Source organism: Hydra vulgaris, chromosome 08 (assembly GCF_038396675.1).
Source record: "Hydra vulgaris chromosome 08, alternate assembly HydraT2T_AEP".
NCBI classification, from domain to species: domain Eukaryota; kingdom Metazoa; phylum Cnidaria; class Hydrozoa; order Anthoathecata; family Hydridae; genus Hydra; species Hydra vulgaris.
This window is the reverse complement of record NC_088927.1, coordinates 38,590,072-38,608,719: the sequence shown is the minus strand read 5'-3', so window position 1 is coordinate 38,608,719 and position 18,648 is coordinate 38,590,072. Positions and strand designations below refer to the sequence as shown.

Here is an 18,648-nt window from a genome sequence, read left to right as displayed (position 1 = left end):
GCCATAGAAAAATCGATTTTATGCCAAAATTGATTTTTCAATGGCGGGGTGAACTTTTCTCAAAAGATATGCAAATAATAGTTTGTTTTGTGCTTTTTAGGTAAAAGTTCATCAAACTACAGTATAGGAGCATAAGATTGAAAAAAGTCATAACCCTAATATATATATATATATATATATATATATATATATATATATATATATATATATATATATATATATATATATATATATGTTAATAAAATATAAATTAAGATAATAAGCTTTTTATAGGATAAAAATAATTTTTATATATAATGAGCAAGAATTAATCATTAAAGAAACTAATCCGATGTATTAATAGTCTTATAATAGTTCATTTTTATCAATTATGTTGAGAAAATGATGTCAAGTCAGACAACTCCCTATTTTGATGCAAATACAGGTTAATCCAAATTTTAGTCCTTCATAAAAACTTATGACAAAGTTTTTCTAAGGAAATATTTTATGTTCTATGAACCATGACCCTTGCTGATGTATGCTTTGTTTGTGACATTAAAATGTTGTCAACATATCAAGGAATTAAAAATATCAAGATATGTTTATAATTTTAAAATATGGATTAGTCTGGATTTACATGAGAGCTCCAGTTGACAAAAAGTACAACATGATAAATAAACATTTCCCTACAGTATGCCTAGATTTATAACTAACTTATAGCAAATTTAGTTTTTTATTAAGAATAAGTTAAATTGGTGTTTATACATGTAATTTTTCTTTTAATGATCACATACTATAAATATACTTTAATAAAAAAATTCTAAAATTTATGCCAAAAAAAACTAAGAAATTGTTAAAAAAAGTAGGAAAACACAAAAAAAATGCCAATAAAGAAAAAGGCAAAAAAACATGTTTTTTTTTTGACCCAAAAAAACAAGTTTTTTTGCAACTTTAGGTATACAGATACTTGCAGGAGAGGTGACAATATTGCTTTAGAGGATACTGATTTCCCTTTTTTATTTGATTTATTCCTGATCCTGAGGAGATACACATTTACATGTAGGTTGACTTATAATAATAGAAATTCTTACATTATAAAGATCTTATGGTGCTGAATGAGCTGTTGGTTCTTTTTCAATTAGCTTTTCTGTCACAAGAACACCTGTAAGACAATGTTTGAACCAGTAAGACAATATTTGAATTAATTTCAAAGTATTCTATAGATTGGTCCAGTGATTCCTGTAATTGTTTTGTCTTTCACAAAGCACACAATGCACACTTTATTTGGGCTAATCTTGTGGTTACATGAGTTACATACATGAGTTCAATACAAGTATTGTTAAAGTACTTGTGGCTGGAAATATCTGGTTCAATGGATTTTATGTTTAATTTTTTAAGATTTTCACAAATTTTCAGGAGTATATGTTTTTGTTACATGAAGGCACATCAAAAAAAGCCATGTTAAAATGTTTGTCAAAAATTTATTTTTATATTTTCTTCAATAACTCAGTAACCATTAATGATATGAGAATATTACGCATCAAATGAAAACCTTGTTTATTACATTTCTCAAAATATTTACAATAATCTTTAAAAATAAGCAATAGTCTTGGAATAAATCATAGTTGAATTAAATGTTTATTGCATGTGTTTGAAAAAGTAATGAACTTTTGGTGCTATAACTAAAGTGCATGTTTTCCTCTTGGAACTCTAAACAATTTTTCCTTGGTTTTAATTTCTGAAAGGTTCAATGGATGAAAGGTAGCATCAAAGATCACAAATATTTATAAAGGATTGATATAATTTGGTGGTAATTCATGTTTTAAGTTAATAGAAAACTCAATTAAAGTGCATTGTATCCTAAGCATTAAGCTGTACAGTTGTCTTATTCCAGCTAATTAATCCCAAGTTTTAACAAAGGGCTTCTTATGTGGTCTTGACATTGCACACAAAAAGCACTAATAGGGACACTTTCCATGTGCAACATGATACTGGTAATACTCTGATATTTTAAATTTTTTTAAGCATTAACAGGAATAGGTTCATAGCCACTATCAAGGAAGGACATATAAAAAAAGTAGTGTCAAGAAGATACAGTGTTTATTATCCTAGACAAGAAAGCTTATATTTATGCCAGCCTATTAGATAAAGAACAATTGCTTTATCAAGAGCTCCAAGGCAGGGATATATTTTAAGTCAGAGATAAATTCTTATAACCTTTCTTTTTAAAAAAGTGAATCCTACAAAATCCTTTTTGTTAAACTAACAGAGAATTTGAGTGACTGTTAAAAATAAAACTGTATGTAAAAATGGCTAGTTTCAAAATGGGTGGAGATAAATGGTGTTCTTAACCTATCATTAAGTTTTTGTTTATTAGTTAGCCAGCTCCGCTAACTAGTTTTCATGCTGTTTCTTTCATTGCATCTAAGCATTGCAACACACTGATAGTGTTTAATTGGTAAATTGCAGCTGAGTTTTTTTTAAATAATAGTCACTAATTATTTAAATTTAATTAAAACATGCTACAATATAAAAAATTCTCAGAATTTGTATCTACTTTATACTAAGTTTCATTTTTTTTTTAAATTTTACTGTATATTAAAAGTATTTTAAATTTAATTGAAAAGACATAAGTTGGTTGGGGAAAAAAATAAATTCGATATACCAAAATTGTTTCTTTTATGTGTTTTCTTATAAGTAGTAATTGATGTATTTAACTAAAAAATTCATCTTTTTAAGGTAACATTTAAGATAATGAATATATGTTGATAATATTATTATGTGCACCCTACTCCAAAATTTACTTATGCTCTCTAGTCATGCTCTGAAATATGATATAATTTTAATCAATAATATCCAAAAATAATGTTCTAAAAAATAATGTTCTCTTGTTTTATATTATCCAACATGACTCTAAGGTATACAACACAGTATAAATACTTGGGAGATTTGATATCAAACAATATGGCATGAAAGACATTCTAAACAATATGGCATGAAAGACATTCTAAACAATATGGCATGAAAGACATTCTAAACAATATGGCATGAAAGACATTCTAAACAATATGGCATGAAAGACATTCTAAACAATATGGCATGAAAGACATTCTAAACAACTACATCTTATACATGCTGAAGCTTACCTCATTCTTAGAAGCTTACCTCATTCTTAGAAGCTTACCTCATTCTTAGAAGCTTACCTCATTCTTAGAAAGTTTAACTTAATGAAAGTTTAGCTTATTAGTCCATTTAAAATTTGAAGATTGTGTAACTTCTGCAAAAAAGACTCACTTCATGGTCTATGTGTTCCATATAATAATGTATTTGATCTCTCATTAAGTTTTCATATTTGACTAGTGCTTGTAAGCCATTTGTTAAACATGGTATTTATCTACTGCTTGTGGTTCTCAATAAGCAACAATACTTCTCATTGTTATTGCTGCAAAGCAGAATCTTAAGATATAATTTTTGAACTCTGATAGACTCTTTCAGAAACTATTAACAATAATATTTATCTTTATTATCTTGAAATTAAAAATTTAATTTAATTTAATTGAGTTATAAGTTTAATTTAATTGAGGAAACTAATTAAATTTCATCACTTTTTAAAAAACCACAAAAACGCAACTTAATAGACTAAAATATTTTGTTTATTTTTTTAATTAAAAAAATAACATTCTGAATGTTTTTATCTTTACTTTTTTACTGTTTACATACATTGACTGACAAATAGGTAGAATACATATATATATATATATATATATATATATATATATATATATATATATATATATATATATATATATATATATATACATACAGTATCGGACAAAACAAGTGCAACCAAATAATGCTAATTTAGTTTCTCTATATAAAAGTTCTGCATTTTTTCAATTTAAAGAAATAACTATGTAACTGTTTAGAGACAAAGTTCTTCAAGTTTTATTCATCACAAAGTTCATTATTTGTACACGAAAATTAATAAATTAATCAAAAGTATTAAAAAAAGTTGATTTTCTTCTGGACAAAAAAAGTGCAACTCGGCAAAATGTTGACCAAGTTGTATTTTGCTATCAATATTTTGTGGCGAATCTTTTGTTGTTGATCACAGCCTTGCATCTTTGAGGCATAGATTCGATCAGGTGATCAATGAAACTTTGTGGAATCGCTGCCTAGGCCTTTTGGATTTGTTCAAACAGTTGATCCTTATTACTAACACCTTCACGATTAATTCTGCGGTTGACGATCTCCCACAGGTTCTCGATAGGGTTGAGATCCGGAGATTGAGGCGGCCAATCCATCACCGATAGGTGGTTGTCTTGAAACCACTGCTTGACTACTTTTGCAGTGTGTTTCGGATCGTTGTCTTGCTGCAAAACCCATTTTATTGGCATATTCCATTCAGCATGAGGTAACATAACATCTTTCAGGATATTTTTATACATGAAACGGTCCATTGTTCCATCGTTTCGATGTATTGGACCTAGACCGTTAGCAAAAAAACACCCCCAGACCATTACATTGCCTCCACGATGATCGAGAAAACAATCCAGCTTCAACAGCACGTCGTCTGATTGTTCGGTCCGATCCAGGCAGCTCTAATTGCTTTTGTATCTCGACTGATGATATCCAGGAATCTTTCTTGACTGATCTGATGATCATAGAATCCTCACTAGAAGTGGTGGAACGCGGTCTTTTACCTTTGTTATCTGCTGCCAACTTCCCCGTAGAACGATATTTGGAACATAGTCTTGATACGGTCCATTTTTTCACGCGATATTTATCACAAATACTTTTTTGTGACATTCCACTTACGTAATCGCCAATAATTTTCTTTCTTAGTTCCAATCCAAGATTGTCGAGAGAGAGCCATTTTTGCACTTGAAGTCATAAAAATAATAAAAATGAATAATCACGCTTCTCAAGGCTTACCGTGTTACATTTACGTTGTGATGATACAATAATGCTCTGTGGAACACAACGTCTTGGTTGGATGTGGACTGTATTGATGTAATAAAACACTTGTTGTATTTCACTTCTTGTATTGATGTTCTTTGATAAAACACTTTGATATAACTCACTTCGATAAACTGTCTTGATAATGCTGACTGATTGGCTTCCATATACTGACTGAATTACATGTCAATTTACATGTAAAATGAGTAAATAGTAATTAATAATAGTAAAATGAACCTGTGTGAACCTGTTCTGGAAGATTCTAGATGCTTCTTTTCGATGCTTCTGGATGCTTCTGGATGCGACTGGATGCTTCTGAATGTTTCTGGATATTTATGGATGCTACTGGATGCTTCCAAATGCTTCTTCTGGAAACTTCTGGAAGCTTCTGCATGCTTCTGCAAACTTCTGGAAACTTCTGGAAACTTCTGGATACTTCTTTTAATTATTAAAAAACTTCCGTGACGTTGACACGGACCAGACTTAAGAAAATGAAACAAACCAAAAAAGTTGCACTTGTTTTGTCCGCTGCAAAATGGCACTTGTCAACGAAATTCTGCCTGTGTGCTGTCACCTGTCAGCTGATTGCTCACGTCATGGCATGCTATGACTCCAGACTCCTGAACTGTTTTCTGTGGTAGTATAGTTTGTTTCGTTTTTAAGACATGTAAAATTAGGAACACTTTTTAGCATTGTTCGATGTTGGTTGCAAATGTTTTGTCCAATACTATATATATATATATATATATATATATATATATATATATATATATATATATATATATATATATATATATATATATATATATATATATATATATATATATATATATATATATATATATATATATATATATATATATATATATATATATATATATATATATATATATATATATATATATTAAGGTGGCAAAAAATTTTTTTCTTTGAACTTGATATCACACACTTTCTTATTTAGTGAGGTTCAATAAGAAAAGTATACAGTTAAATTTTTTTTGCAAACTGATGATGGAAAGTGGTCACCCGGACTTGCTTTCTAGGCCTTTTAGAGCCTCATTTTTGTCTACAATGACATATTTCTGAAATGTATTAAAATGAACTAGTGTCAATGTTACATGCATCATCTTTACTTATCAGGGTGAAGACAGTTATATGAATGTATATAGCAGTGGTCCATTCCCAGGCACAGTCTAGGGATGCCAGGACATGGACCTGCTTTTTTAGCCTTTCTGAAACATGTTTTTGACTAAAATGGCATGTTTCTAAAAAGTACTAAAACCGACTATTTTCAGTGTTACATGCATCAGTTTTGTTCATTTAGGCATGTATATGAATGTATATATCAGGGGTAAATTTGGGTGGTGGGGTAGTGGTGGAGTTAAAAAAAGGTTATTCTAGATATTAAAAAGAGCTCCTTATTTTTTCTATATTTCTTTAGTTTTTTTAACTGTTATTTTTGGGATGATTATTGCATAACTGTCTTTTTGTAGCTTTAGTTGAAAAACTTTCCTATGGTATTCATTTGCTTGCTAGAGAAGCTGGCATTGAGTGCCATTTTTTATCAAAAATTCATTAAAGTCAGTGGCCAATTTAACTGCCCGTTCTGCACAGTCATTAACCATTTTCATGGCACTAACTATCTTATAGGCAGCCTCGCAGTCATCACAAATAGCCCAAGCTTCTAGAGATAATGTCAAGAATTCTAGAGATAATGTCAAGAATTTTAGAGATAATGTCAAGAATTCTGTTGGTAGATTAAGAGAGTCAAACAAATTCATTGAGTGTCATGTAACAAAATTAGCTAGAGTTTAGAAAAAGTGTAAATCTTGTTTGGAGCAAGTCTTCTCTTGTCACCTGGTAATGGTTTTTTATGTAAGGCATTCTTAAAATCCCAATTTCTTTCTCTTTGACATTTAACTGATGACAAAAACCAAAATTTATAAACAGTATATACCTTTAGTCATCCATCTTGCACAATGGTAACCCCCAGGAATGCAAATAATTGTTGTACATCATCTTCTCCCAAAAGAAGAAGAGCTAGTCTTCCAAATTCTTTATAATCATCATGACGTTGAGTGCCCTTCAAATATTCTTTTAATTTCTTCACCACATAGGCGATGCAAACTTTTTTAAGCTTTGTAAGACATCTATTTTTATCACTTTCAAGTGGTTTCAAATTGTGATTTTTCTATTAGCTCCCACTGAAACTTCAGTCTACCAAAAAATTTTAATATTTGGTCCTTTGTGATACAAAAAATGCATCAAACACTGCATATTTCAAGAATATAATGTTGGCAGGCTAAAAACAGAGCTCTTCGATTCATTGATTTCTGTATGACAGTTATTGCCCCATTATGGCTTTCTGTATTACTTGCAGTTGTGTCAAAAGCAAAGATCTACAAGATGCTCCTCAACACCAGGCCACTCATGAATGAACTCAACTATCTTCTGTCTTGTCAAAGCACCAGTACTAGCAGGTATCTCGGGGATACCTGATAATTATTGAATGTCCAGGCTAGATACAACAATTGGCAGACATTCACATCTGGTTCCATCAAAATTTGGCAATACTCTGCCATCAAAGTGAGCAACTAATGGAACCGAGGTAGAAAATCTTTCTTTACTGCTATTGCAAGAGATTCATGGGATGTAGTTTGAGGTTCCATTAAAGAGGTACAATAAAATGTTAATGTATTTACATCAATACCAACTTCAGCTAGAGCTGGTGTGACGATCATCATCGCTTGTTGTGGTGTTGCTTTTTTAAGGTCTAATGCTGCATTAAAGAGTTGATTGTCAATAATACAACGCTTGGATACCATAATTGATAGTTGAATAATGCTAAAAGTAGAAAGTTGTGAAAGTTTTGGTAAAGTGAAGGCTTTTTGCATTGTTACAGTCAGAATTTTTATCCAAAAAGTAAGCTAAATCCATTAAGGATTCTGTAGATAAAACTTTACTTTTTTAATGTTGTTTCAGGCACCTTTTTTCTTCAAGCTTTCATTTTCTATATTTAACAACTGCTTGCTTATATATTAGGTCTTTGGGTGTCTTTAACATTTTTTGGGGACCTTGCTGGTCTATTAGGAATTTTTTATCTTCATTTATCTTGATGCAACAATCTTATTCACCATGGGCAATGTTAAAAAGTGTATTCATCTTGGCTGTGAATTGTTCTTCATAGCTATGTTGAGGAGCAGATTTTTTTACTTTTGCGCTTAGACACTTTGACATGCTGCTGATGAATACTCTTTAATTTAGCTACTACATGATGCTTTGCTATAGTAGGAATATTAGCCTCGAACCAGAAAGTCAAAAATTCATCTGCAACTGTGTTGCAACTTATTGAAATTGTTGCCTTTTTGACTATCATTTCATAAAAAACTCGTCATAGAGCAACACCACTTGTTGTCAACTGACTTAGCTCATCTATTGTTGAAAAAATATGTCCAACAAGCCAAACATTCTTAGTTGAATGTGTTGCTTTACAAGCATATGATAAGCCTGAAGCAGCCATTTTCTTAAGTTATATTTTTATTCTTTTTTACTATAATAAAATAAATTTAATAAATATAAAGTGCTCAAAGTCAATAAGATAATAATAAAAAAAAAGTAAAAATTCTTAGATAATCAAACCTTATCCAATTCTCACCCACCCCACCCCCTATGATCATATATGTCATCACTATTATTAAATTGATTAAAAATTTCTTTCTGAGCTATTATTTAATTAGAAATGTTTGCAACAAATTATTGCAAGTAAAATACATTATAATGATGTAATCAAAATATGCATTTAGTAAAATTAAATTATTGGGAGAGAGTAAATTTAAGTTTGTCTGCACTTTTCAACCTTTGTGAACTATCAATGTTGTAACATTACAATACTTTATATTATTTGTTTTCAGATCTAATGTTAAACAATTTATAGCAGAATTGTGTATAAAATAAACATAGAATTTCAAGATTAGGATTTTAAACAAATTTTGGTCAATTTAGGGTTCCAAAATAGGGTTTTGGGGACCACTTCACATTATCAGTTTGCAAAAAATTTTTACCTATATACATTTTTTATCAAACCTCACCAAATAAGAGGTTGTGCATTTAAAATTTAAAAAAAAAGTTTTTATATATAAAAAAAACCTCCCTTAAAAACCCAACTCTGGCTTGGTCATCATTTTTTTTTAACATAAAATGTAACTTTGTTTTTTTTTTTTAAAAAAAATTAGTTTAGAAAACTGGAAAAAGTTGAAAAAATTAAAAAAATTAAAAATTTTTTGTAGTATAGCAGCATATCTTGCATGTTCTACCTATTTGTCAGTCAATGCAGAAACACTCCTTACATGTTCTACCTTTTTGTCAGTTGATGTAGCAACACTCCTTGTATGTTCCACCTATTTGTCAGTCAATATTAAATTCTTATGTAATAGAGTGAGACCATTCTTAGGTTTTTTATATGGTACATTGAGATCATACTTTAGTTATAATATGATACAGTGAGACTAATGATCTTAAATGAGACGAGAAAATATGGGCCCGTAAAACAGGTCATGATAGGTCTGATTCACACCTCCCAATTATTTTTTACTTGTTTTCAATATGTTACAGAAAATGGTAGAAAGTAATGATCTAAGCTTCATAAGTGATCTAATTTTACATTTCCTTTTGCATTGTTCGAGATATATAAAAGTTAACTTTTATATATATAAAAACACCAAAGCCTTTGTTTCCATCTGTTACCATGTGTGTGTGTTTTTTTTAACTATAAGCTTTTAAACTTTGTACTAGAATTTATCTATATTTTATTTAATAATGCAGCAGAAATTAAAAAAAAAATAGGGTAAGTGAATATATAACCTTATCTTACCTACCTACTTTAGAGCTGTTAACCTATGCCAACCGTATATTTATTTCAGCATTCATCTAAGTCATAATTTACTAATGCTGAAAATATTAAGCAAAAAGTATCCAGAGTATATTTTGCCTTGACTTCGTCTTAATTTTGCGTTAAAATTAATAGCATTAATCAAAAGAGTTTATTAGCGTTAATCTAGAAAGTCTGGTCCCGTAAACGGGTCATGATAGGTCTGAATCATACCTCCCACTTGTTTTTTGCTTATTTTCAATAGGTTACAGAAAATGGTAGAAAGTAATGATTTTAGCTTCTTTAGAGATTTAACATTTCATTTTGCGTTGCTTGAGCATTTTATGCATATACCATAACTAAGATATATATACAAAAGTTGACTCAAATCTTTTGACTCCTATAACATCAAAGCTTATTATTTTTTCATGTGATTTCCAAAATAACAACAATGCAACAAAAAACTGAAAAATATATAAACCTAATAAACTAAAAAAATAAACATGTACCAAAACATATATGTATACAAATATAAACATATTTGTATAAATATATTTACAATTTAAAACAATTTTAAAAGTTGAGAAAAAGAGCGTGAGTTTAAGATCACAGTCAAATTATTAATTTAGTTAAAGAAGCGACGCAGGAGAATAACTGACAATCGAAACTAAGCACATTAAACAGTAACTAAACGCATTAAATTTATAGCTTACAAATTTATCTATAAAAAAATAATTTTAAGTTATAATTAAATTTAAAAATACAATTAATATTGAGATACAAAAAAATGTAATTAAGTTAAAAAATGAAAAATAAATAAAAAGTATAAAACAAAATAAAATGGTTTTTCAAATAAAATAATTTTTTAAAGTAATATATAATTTTTAAGTTTTTAGCAACATTTTTTGTAGTACGTAAAGTTATAATAAGTTAAATCATCAAAAACAACATTCTACTAACTAATTTTTCTTTTATGTGATATTTCATTCTAATTTGTAAAGATCCGTAAACTAACAACTTAAAAACTATTACAAAATAAAATATTAAAAATCATAAAGAAGTCATTACAAAGATGACGTCAATGAAAATGGTTTAGTTTTTTTTATGATTTTCTTAAATAACAGTCTCCAGCTATTTGAAGCAACATTTACCCCGTTATCCTTGTTAAGTAGTACCAGGGATTGTTTAACCTTCTGAGATGTTTGCGCATAATTAATTTCAAGCATAAATAATTTCATTTCATTAGTTTAAAGTTATTTATACCTGATTAGTTCATGTTAAAACAGTTAAATTTGATGTCAATAAACTGCCCAACAAATCTTAATCATTATAACTAAGTTCATTTAATTAGACTTTTCATAAATAGCCAATTACACATTAACAGATTCTATTTTACATTAAACAGTAACTAAGCGCATTAAACATTAAATTACAGTATTAATATTAACTAACTAATGATAAAAAAAATGCAATAAAGTTAAAAAATAAATAATAAAGTAAAATACTAATTTTAAGTTATATATGTTACCTGATTTGTTCATGTTAAAACAGTTAAATTTAAGATCAATAAACTGCCCAAGAGAATAAATCATAATCGTTATAACTAAGGGTATTAAATTAGACTTTTCATAAGTAGCCAATTATACGTTAGTTGACTCTATTTTAGCCAATTACATTCGTTATAACAATTGAAACTAAGCACATTAAACATTAAATTACAGTATTAATATTAAGATTAATATAAATGTTTTATGATAAAACATAGTCGCTAACAAATTATTGCTAATGACAAACCATAATTATTGTTAATAACAATAAACCATAGTTAACAATAATAACAATATGAATGTATCTTGATTTTTTTCTAGGAACTAATGAAGCTTCGTAAAAAAATTACAACTACAGTTCAAATATTTTCTCATGTAAAAGAAAAATTGCAGTTCGTACAAGTATGACTTTCTTTAATGAGACAATGAAAAAGTTTATGAGACGCTTAGTTTTTTTTTTTTTTATATTTAGGAAGAAAATATTGAGTTGCGTCAAAAGCTTCAGGACTTAGATGTAACCCTTGCTCAGGTAGTTCATTGTAAAAAAAAAAATATATATATATATATATAATAGCAAAAATGTTATTCATTATTTAAAGTGTTTAAAGCGCTCGCTTCAGAAGCGAGAGGTTCCAAGTTCGATTCCCACCACGTCCCTGGTAATACCGCGCTCAACTTGTTTCTCCGCATAGCGGCTTTGTTCGTCGAGGTTCGTGTTTCGGAGTTATCGAGTTGAGAGAGGGTTATAACCACTATTGAGTAGCCTCCTCATCTGTAGTGGCCTTCATGGCCTTGAGGAGGTGAATAACAAAAAAAAAAAAAAAAAAAAATCGATTTTGAAAAATCGATTTTGACATAAATACTACTATGAATTCAAATGTAATTAGAATGTCACAGTCATGTAATACAATAATTTTTCATTCCAACAATGACTCAAACCGTTTGCCTTGCTCTTGCTTGTTGCATAGAAGGAATAGAAGGTGCAATTTGTCTTTATTTTTGCAAAGTAATGAAGGAAATATATTTCCTTCATTACTTTGATTGTGCGCTCTGCGCATTGACTACTTCTGGGGATCTGCAGTATGGATGGCTCTTGCTTTCAATGATTTTTCAAAGAGCTTAAAGCCTTTTTGTATAGATTCAGTACTTCAGCCAAGTTATTAAAGTCGTTTTTGTTGTACAGTTGGTCTGTAAACCAATGGTCTGCCCAGCCATACAATATAAATCGTCTCTCTGCAGAACTGTTCTTGTTGAAGGAATTAAAATGAAGGCCAGGATCGCTAGTATAGCTCTGGAATTCCACCTCACATTGCTGATGTTGGGTAATTTCAGAAACCTGATTAATGGAAAATCTCTTTTCATCAAAAAATCAGAACACTCGAGTGAGATGAAATAAAAATTTCATATCATCTCTCCAGTCTGATGTTTCGAGAATTACTTCTATTCTGTTATCAAACTGTTTCTTCAGTTGTTCGTACTTCTTCAATAGTTGAGATAAAAATGGATATTCCATGTTGGCGATGTGTTTTACTTCCAAGTTCTTTATCCATCACCAAATGGAGGATTCTATCTAATATGTGGTGTTGACTCATTGAGGACTTTGGAAATTCCTTGAGCAAGAGTTTTTCCCTGATATCAACCAAGCCCAAGACATCCAATTTGATTTCTCTTCTTTCATTTTTAAGGACGACCACTTTATAATTGATTTCCTTGGTGTGCTTGCCATCAAAGTGTAAGGGCCAACTTTCCATATGCAACTTTTCAATCATTTCTTTTTTCAGCTTGATTGGATCTTTGATTGTTGACTTGTAAATAGCTGATTGATATGGAGTTATGATGTCAATGCCTTCATGAGCCAATTGCTTGCATATGTTAGCAGCTTTGTTTGTTGATATTCTTGTGTAGGTCACCTAGTTGACTGCAATTTTGCTTTTATGATGTTTTCTGCTTGGTTTAGGATTAGTTTCATCTACTTCTAAACCAAGCAGAAAAGAGTTTCATCGTTTTCATATTCACTGTCGTCATCCTCAGTCAGAATCACTAAAACTAGGATAGTAAGATGATGAGTTAGATGACATAATTGAAAGTTTTTGTCTTTTAGAAGGAGGATGATAGCTTCTTTACTGGTCATTTGGCCTGTAGAGTATCCCACTGTCCCTTTGCTTTCCACTTGGAGATGGTACAATCGCTTGTCCTCGGAAGATAACCATGTTCCATCCACTTTAGTAATTTCATCAAAAATTTCATCAAGGGGTTCATAGATTCCCTGCTTGACACATTCATCATAACATTTCAGTATTTTATCAAGCTTTGCTTGTATAATTTGATCAGATACATGAGGAAAATTCAGTTTTATTCTTCCGGAATTTTTTTTTTTTTAAATTTTTGCTATTCACTCCTATCTTCCTTTGATTTTTGGTCCAAGGAAATGGTAGCATCCAATAATTTGCTTTTAGAGAGGCATTCTGCTCTTTTCTTCCAGTGAATATTCTTCCAAAAGGACCATTCTTTTTCTTTCATGAGAGTCTTTAAATTTTACCAGATTATTGGTCCAGACATTCTTGTTCTTCTGAATGCTACTATCACTAGATTTGTACGTCGCCATGTGCTGGTTCTGTAATAACTATAAAATTAGATAAGCAGCTATATATACACAATCTAAATTGTTCTAGAGTATTTTAAATTGTTCCAGAATGTTCTAAATTGTTCTAGAATATTCTAAATTGTTCTAGAATATTTTTAATTGTTCCAGAATGTTCTAAATTGTTCCAGAATGTTCTTAATTGTTCTAGAATATTCTTGATTGTTCCAGAATGTTCTAAAGTCATCTAAAATATTCTGAAATTTTTCAAAATGTTCTAAAGTTCTAAACACTTCTAATTTAAACAAGTTTTAAATGATTTTCAACAAAGCCACACGTATTAGTAGTAGCAGTAACAAGATTAAATAAATGGCGATTCGTAATTTTAATTGCGGGGTGACCTTTTTTTACAGCCTAGAGGAACCTTTTCTAACAAAAGTTCATTGATTTATGACATTGGAAATTTTTTTTTAAAAAAAGTCAAAAAGTCATAACCCTAACTTTGCAATTAGTATATATATATGTGTATATATATATATATATATATATATATATATATATATATATATATATATATATATATATATATATATATATATATATATATATATATATATATATATACACAAAATAATATGCAAAGTTTAGCCTGGATAGATTTTCATTTATCCAGATTAAACTTTTTAGCCGGAATAGATTGTCGTCATTATGGTTATTAATTGCATAAAAAGTTTAATGTTGTAAAGAAAAAGTTAAGTATAAACCAAATTATATTTAAATTTTTTAATATTTCAAGTTATTTTATCTGATTTTGAAGCTCTTTAAAGGGTTTGCCATCTTTATCCAAGCAGACAGGGGTCTGTTGATCTTTTGAAATTCCTGCTTTTGCAAAACAATCAAATGATGGTGGAAGTTTTCACTTTTTGCCATGCAAGATTTTCATTGCACCTTAATTTGCAAAAAAAGGAAGATTTTTCTTTTTATGGATAGCTATAACCAGTCTTTGCAATGCCAAAGATTCATAATAAACTTTATAAAAGCGATTGACTTCCTGATCCATTGGTTGAAGTTTAGATGTGGTATTTGTTAGTGAAAAGATGAGCTCAACAAATTTTAGTTTATCAATCGTTAGGTGTGCTGAGTGTTCTTTTCTTTGATTGATTTTATGTTAATTTTTCTCTTTGCAATGACCCTAGCCATTGCAAAATGTAAATGCAATGGCTAGGGTCAAATGCACCTTAGCATAGCTTACACTATAAATATTGTTTTTTACTTATTGTATATATACTGTTTTTATTGCAATGCAATAAATGGTTTAAATAAATTTTTTTTAAATTTTTTAAGTAAACATGGCTGTGCAGTTTTTCTTTTTGTTTAAAATTCTGTTATGATTTCTTAATGACCTTCGAAATGCACATATATAAGAGACATTTATAAGAACTCCTTCATTTCATTTATTTGTTTGTCTCTCTAAAAGATATCCAAAAAAAAGATGTTAAATAGAGTTATTATGCTTAAACTTTAAAATATTTTAAAACTTTTAATATAGCTTAATTAATAGATTAAAAATTTAAAAATCACTTTCCTATTAACTAGGCTGTTGTTTGGAAACTAATTCTGTTGGTTAAGTTTGTCTGAACATTTTAAAAAAAGATTCCAGCTTTTTTCCAAAGCAACCAATTGAAAAAGTAATTTCAAGACTTACAGCATGATTTAGAGTTCATGTCATTGTTAACAATTTTTAACAAATTTGTAGGTGTTGTTAACATTCATTCAATCTGCAATGTGTGAAAAAGGTTATGTTTTCCCAAAAAACTTCAGGTAATTAATCAAGCAAGTTGAAAAGTTTCCAGCTGGCATGATTGTAAAAACAGTTTTAAAATAGTAAACATTGGCTTTTTAACTACACAGCGCACTTCTTTGAAAAGTTGAAGGTACATGAATATTCATCAAAAACAAACATACTGGAATATGGCATGACTTAAATTTCTAGGCCTCTGAAAAGGTTATTGCAGTTATCACAGAAAAAGTTGCCAAATTTTGGTTGAACATTGGCAACAGCATTGTCTGCTCAGTTTCAAATGAAGTTATGATGGAAAACTGGTTCCAACTGAGCATCAAATGTGTTACACCCATAAAATACATTAGGCAGTTCAAGAAGTGTTGTATGAGAAGCCCTCCTAAAAAATTGATAACAACACATTGCAAGTAGCAAGCAACCAAGATGAAGTCAGCAGTGACGAACCTGAATCTGACACCAAGTTATTTTTTCTTAGTACTGCTATGGATTAAAACATTATCATTCCAAAAGTGAAAGCATACTTGCATTCATTCATCACAAAAGTCTAAATAATTTTTAAGTTATTTTGAAAATCTCTAGTCAAAAATGACGTCTTTTAAAAAAAATCAAGAAACAGCGCAGAGGCTTTGCTTGTTCTTGACTGCAAAACAAGATGGAACAGTCTACGATTCAACAGTTTCTCAAAGTGAAAAATTTAATCAGAAAATATTGAAAGATGTTTCTTCACATTTGATTTGCAGTGATGATGAAGTAAACATTTTGTACAACATGGTTGGTGCTCTTGAACCAGTCATTTGGCAGTGGAAGCTCTTTGCCTACAGGATGCAAATCTTCTTACTGCCTAGAGAATTTTCAAGTTTCTCATAAGTAGACTGAAACAATCAAATTCAACTATTTGTATTGCAATGATGAATGTAAATTTGAGACAATTTAAAAAGAGAAGGCAGAGCAATCTTGTAAGCTTGCACAGATACTTTTCCAATTTAAAATATTTATCTGACATTGAAAAACATTAAGTTTTCAAAATGCCTTTAAAGTCTCTACTTCAAGAGATTGCCAAAAATTTACTGTCTAGGTTTTTTCCAACAAATCCAGTTGAATTTTTTTATTTTATTTTATTTCACCTCCCTAAGGCCATGAAGGCCACTACAGTCGAGGTAGCTACTTTTAATTGTGATTACAACCTCTCAACTCTATAACTCGAAAATATAAACCTTCACAAACAAGGCTGCTGCGCAGAGAAACAAATTGAACATGGTAATACCAGGGACGTGGTGGGGATCAAACTTGAAAATTCTTGCTTATGAAGTGAGCGCTCTACCACTACACCACTACGGCATGACTTAATATTTATTCAAGAAATGCGTGGCTCAGAAAATTTTGAAGAAAATTACAAAATGCGAACTAGAAAAAGAATTTTGACTCACAAAAAATGAGTTACACAAATCAAACCTTGTTTGATGGAAAAATTTATTATGCGTCATGAATTATAGCGAAGTTGTTTGAGGATCAGGTAATAACAATTATCATAAGAGAATGAGGCAACTAAATGATGAGTCAATAAAAACCTTGGTTTGTGGAAAGTGTGAGATCTTTTGCATTATATCTAAAATAAATATAGAACTGCTTGAGCCAGCCCAAATTTGGCAATAGTATTACACAGAGGAGCATAGTAGTGAGAATTAGTGTTTGAGAAGTAGGATTAAAAATTCTTTTGTTTGACAGAATTTCAAGAAACCAGAGAAATTCTCCGCAAAACAAATACACATTCTTTTGAAAATATAGATCTAAGCAAAATTATTGAATAAACTTTAGTATAAAATCTTTATGTTAGTACATATGTTCAAAGAAAAATTTATACTGACAATACTTATACTGATACTGACAAATTTGTGATTATTGTAAGTTAGTGAAATATAGCCATAAGCACTGTGATTAAAAAAAGATAACCAAAATGACGTTTTGCAAAAGAAAAATAATCACAAATATTGTTATATAAACTCAATGATCACTTATGTTTTATGTTGTTTTTATTATACGCAGATGAGCACTTCAGGACTAAAGAAGTTCTTAATTGCATTTGTTTTTAAATGCAAGTTTGCATTTTGTGTTTGAGTTTTAAATTAGTGATTTATATCTAGATAACAAAACCTTATGAAAATATAAAGTAGTAGATAAAATTTAAAGTATATTTGTTTTTCCTAAAATATTTTTAACAAACAGAGAAATAAGAATTAGAAAATTTGTTGATTTTAAAGACTAGATTGAGAGTTAAAAAAATTATTTGATTTAATATAATTTTAATTTCATTAATTGGTGGCTGTATTTTATCTTTATTTTCTGCTTTATACAATCATTTTCTTTTAAAATATACTTAGAGAAGAGATATTCTCACACGAAATAAGCAGATACGAGATTCATTGCGTACAGACAATAACAAACTGAAACATCAAGCTGGATTACTTGGTAATGAAACTCTTCTACTGGATTTTGAGCAATGTGTTGATAAGGTAAGATGTAATAATGTTGTTTTCCAGTTTTTTATGTATTGTTTTATTTATTTTTTTTATATTAATTTTTCAGAGTGAACAGCTGAGATCACACTTAACTCAACTAAAAGATCAACATAAAGAACTAAGTATTTGCTTAAAAACTCTGCGAAAAAATATTGAGTCTTAAACAACTAAAATATGTATATATTGATAAAAATTAGCATATTTCTTTTGTTAATATTTCTGCAGCAGGTTAATAAATATATAAAAAGCTCAATGCAATATTTATTGTCAATTTATTTCTCCTTGATTTCAAGTATCATCAATAAGTGTTTTATGTAAAAGTGTTTTAAAACTATCAAACGTTTTAGTTTCTTTTTAATTAACTATTATTAGCCATGAGTGTTTTAGTGTCTTTTTAA

The 18,648-nt window shown here is 29.4% G+C and overlaps 1 protein-coding gene across 2 annotated transcripts in view; it reads left to right on the top strand.

Annotated features, from left to right (window-relative positions):
• LOC100213767 (cilia- and flagella-associated protein 184) overlaps positions 1-18,510 on the top strand; it is a 69,692-nt gene extending 51,182 nt beyond the window's left edge. Inside the window, exons 11-14 of one of the 2 annotated variants that reach the window (XM_065803664.1) lie at positions 11,674-11,754; positions 11,825-11,881; positions 18,113-18,244; positions 18,318-18,510. In XM_065803664.1, the coding sequence (XP_065659736.1) occupies positions 11,674-11,754; positions 11,825-11,881; positions 18,113-18,244; positions 18,318-18,413 (366 nt within the window). In that variant the 3' untranslated portion in view covers positions 18,414-18,510. The remainder of the gene's footprint in view (positions 1-11,673; positions 11,755-11,824; positions 11,882-18,112; positions 18,245-18,317) is intronic. The other variant, XM_065803665.1, reaches the window with a different exon arrangement.
• Positions 18,511-18,648: the final 138 nt, after the last annotated feature.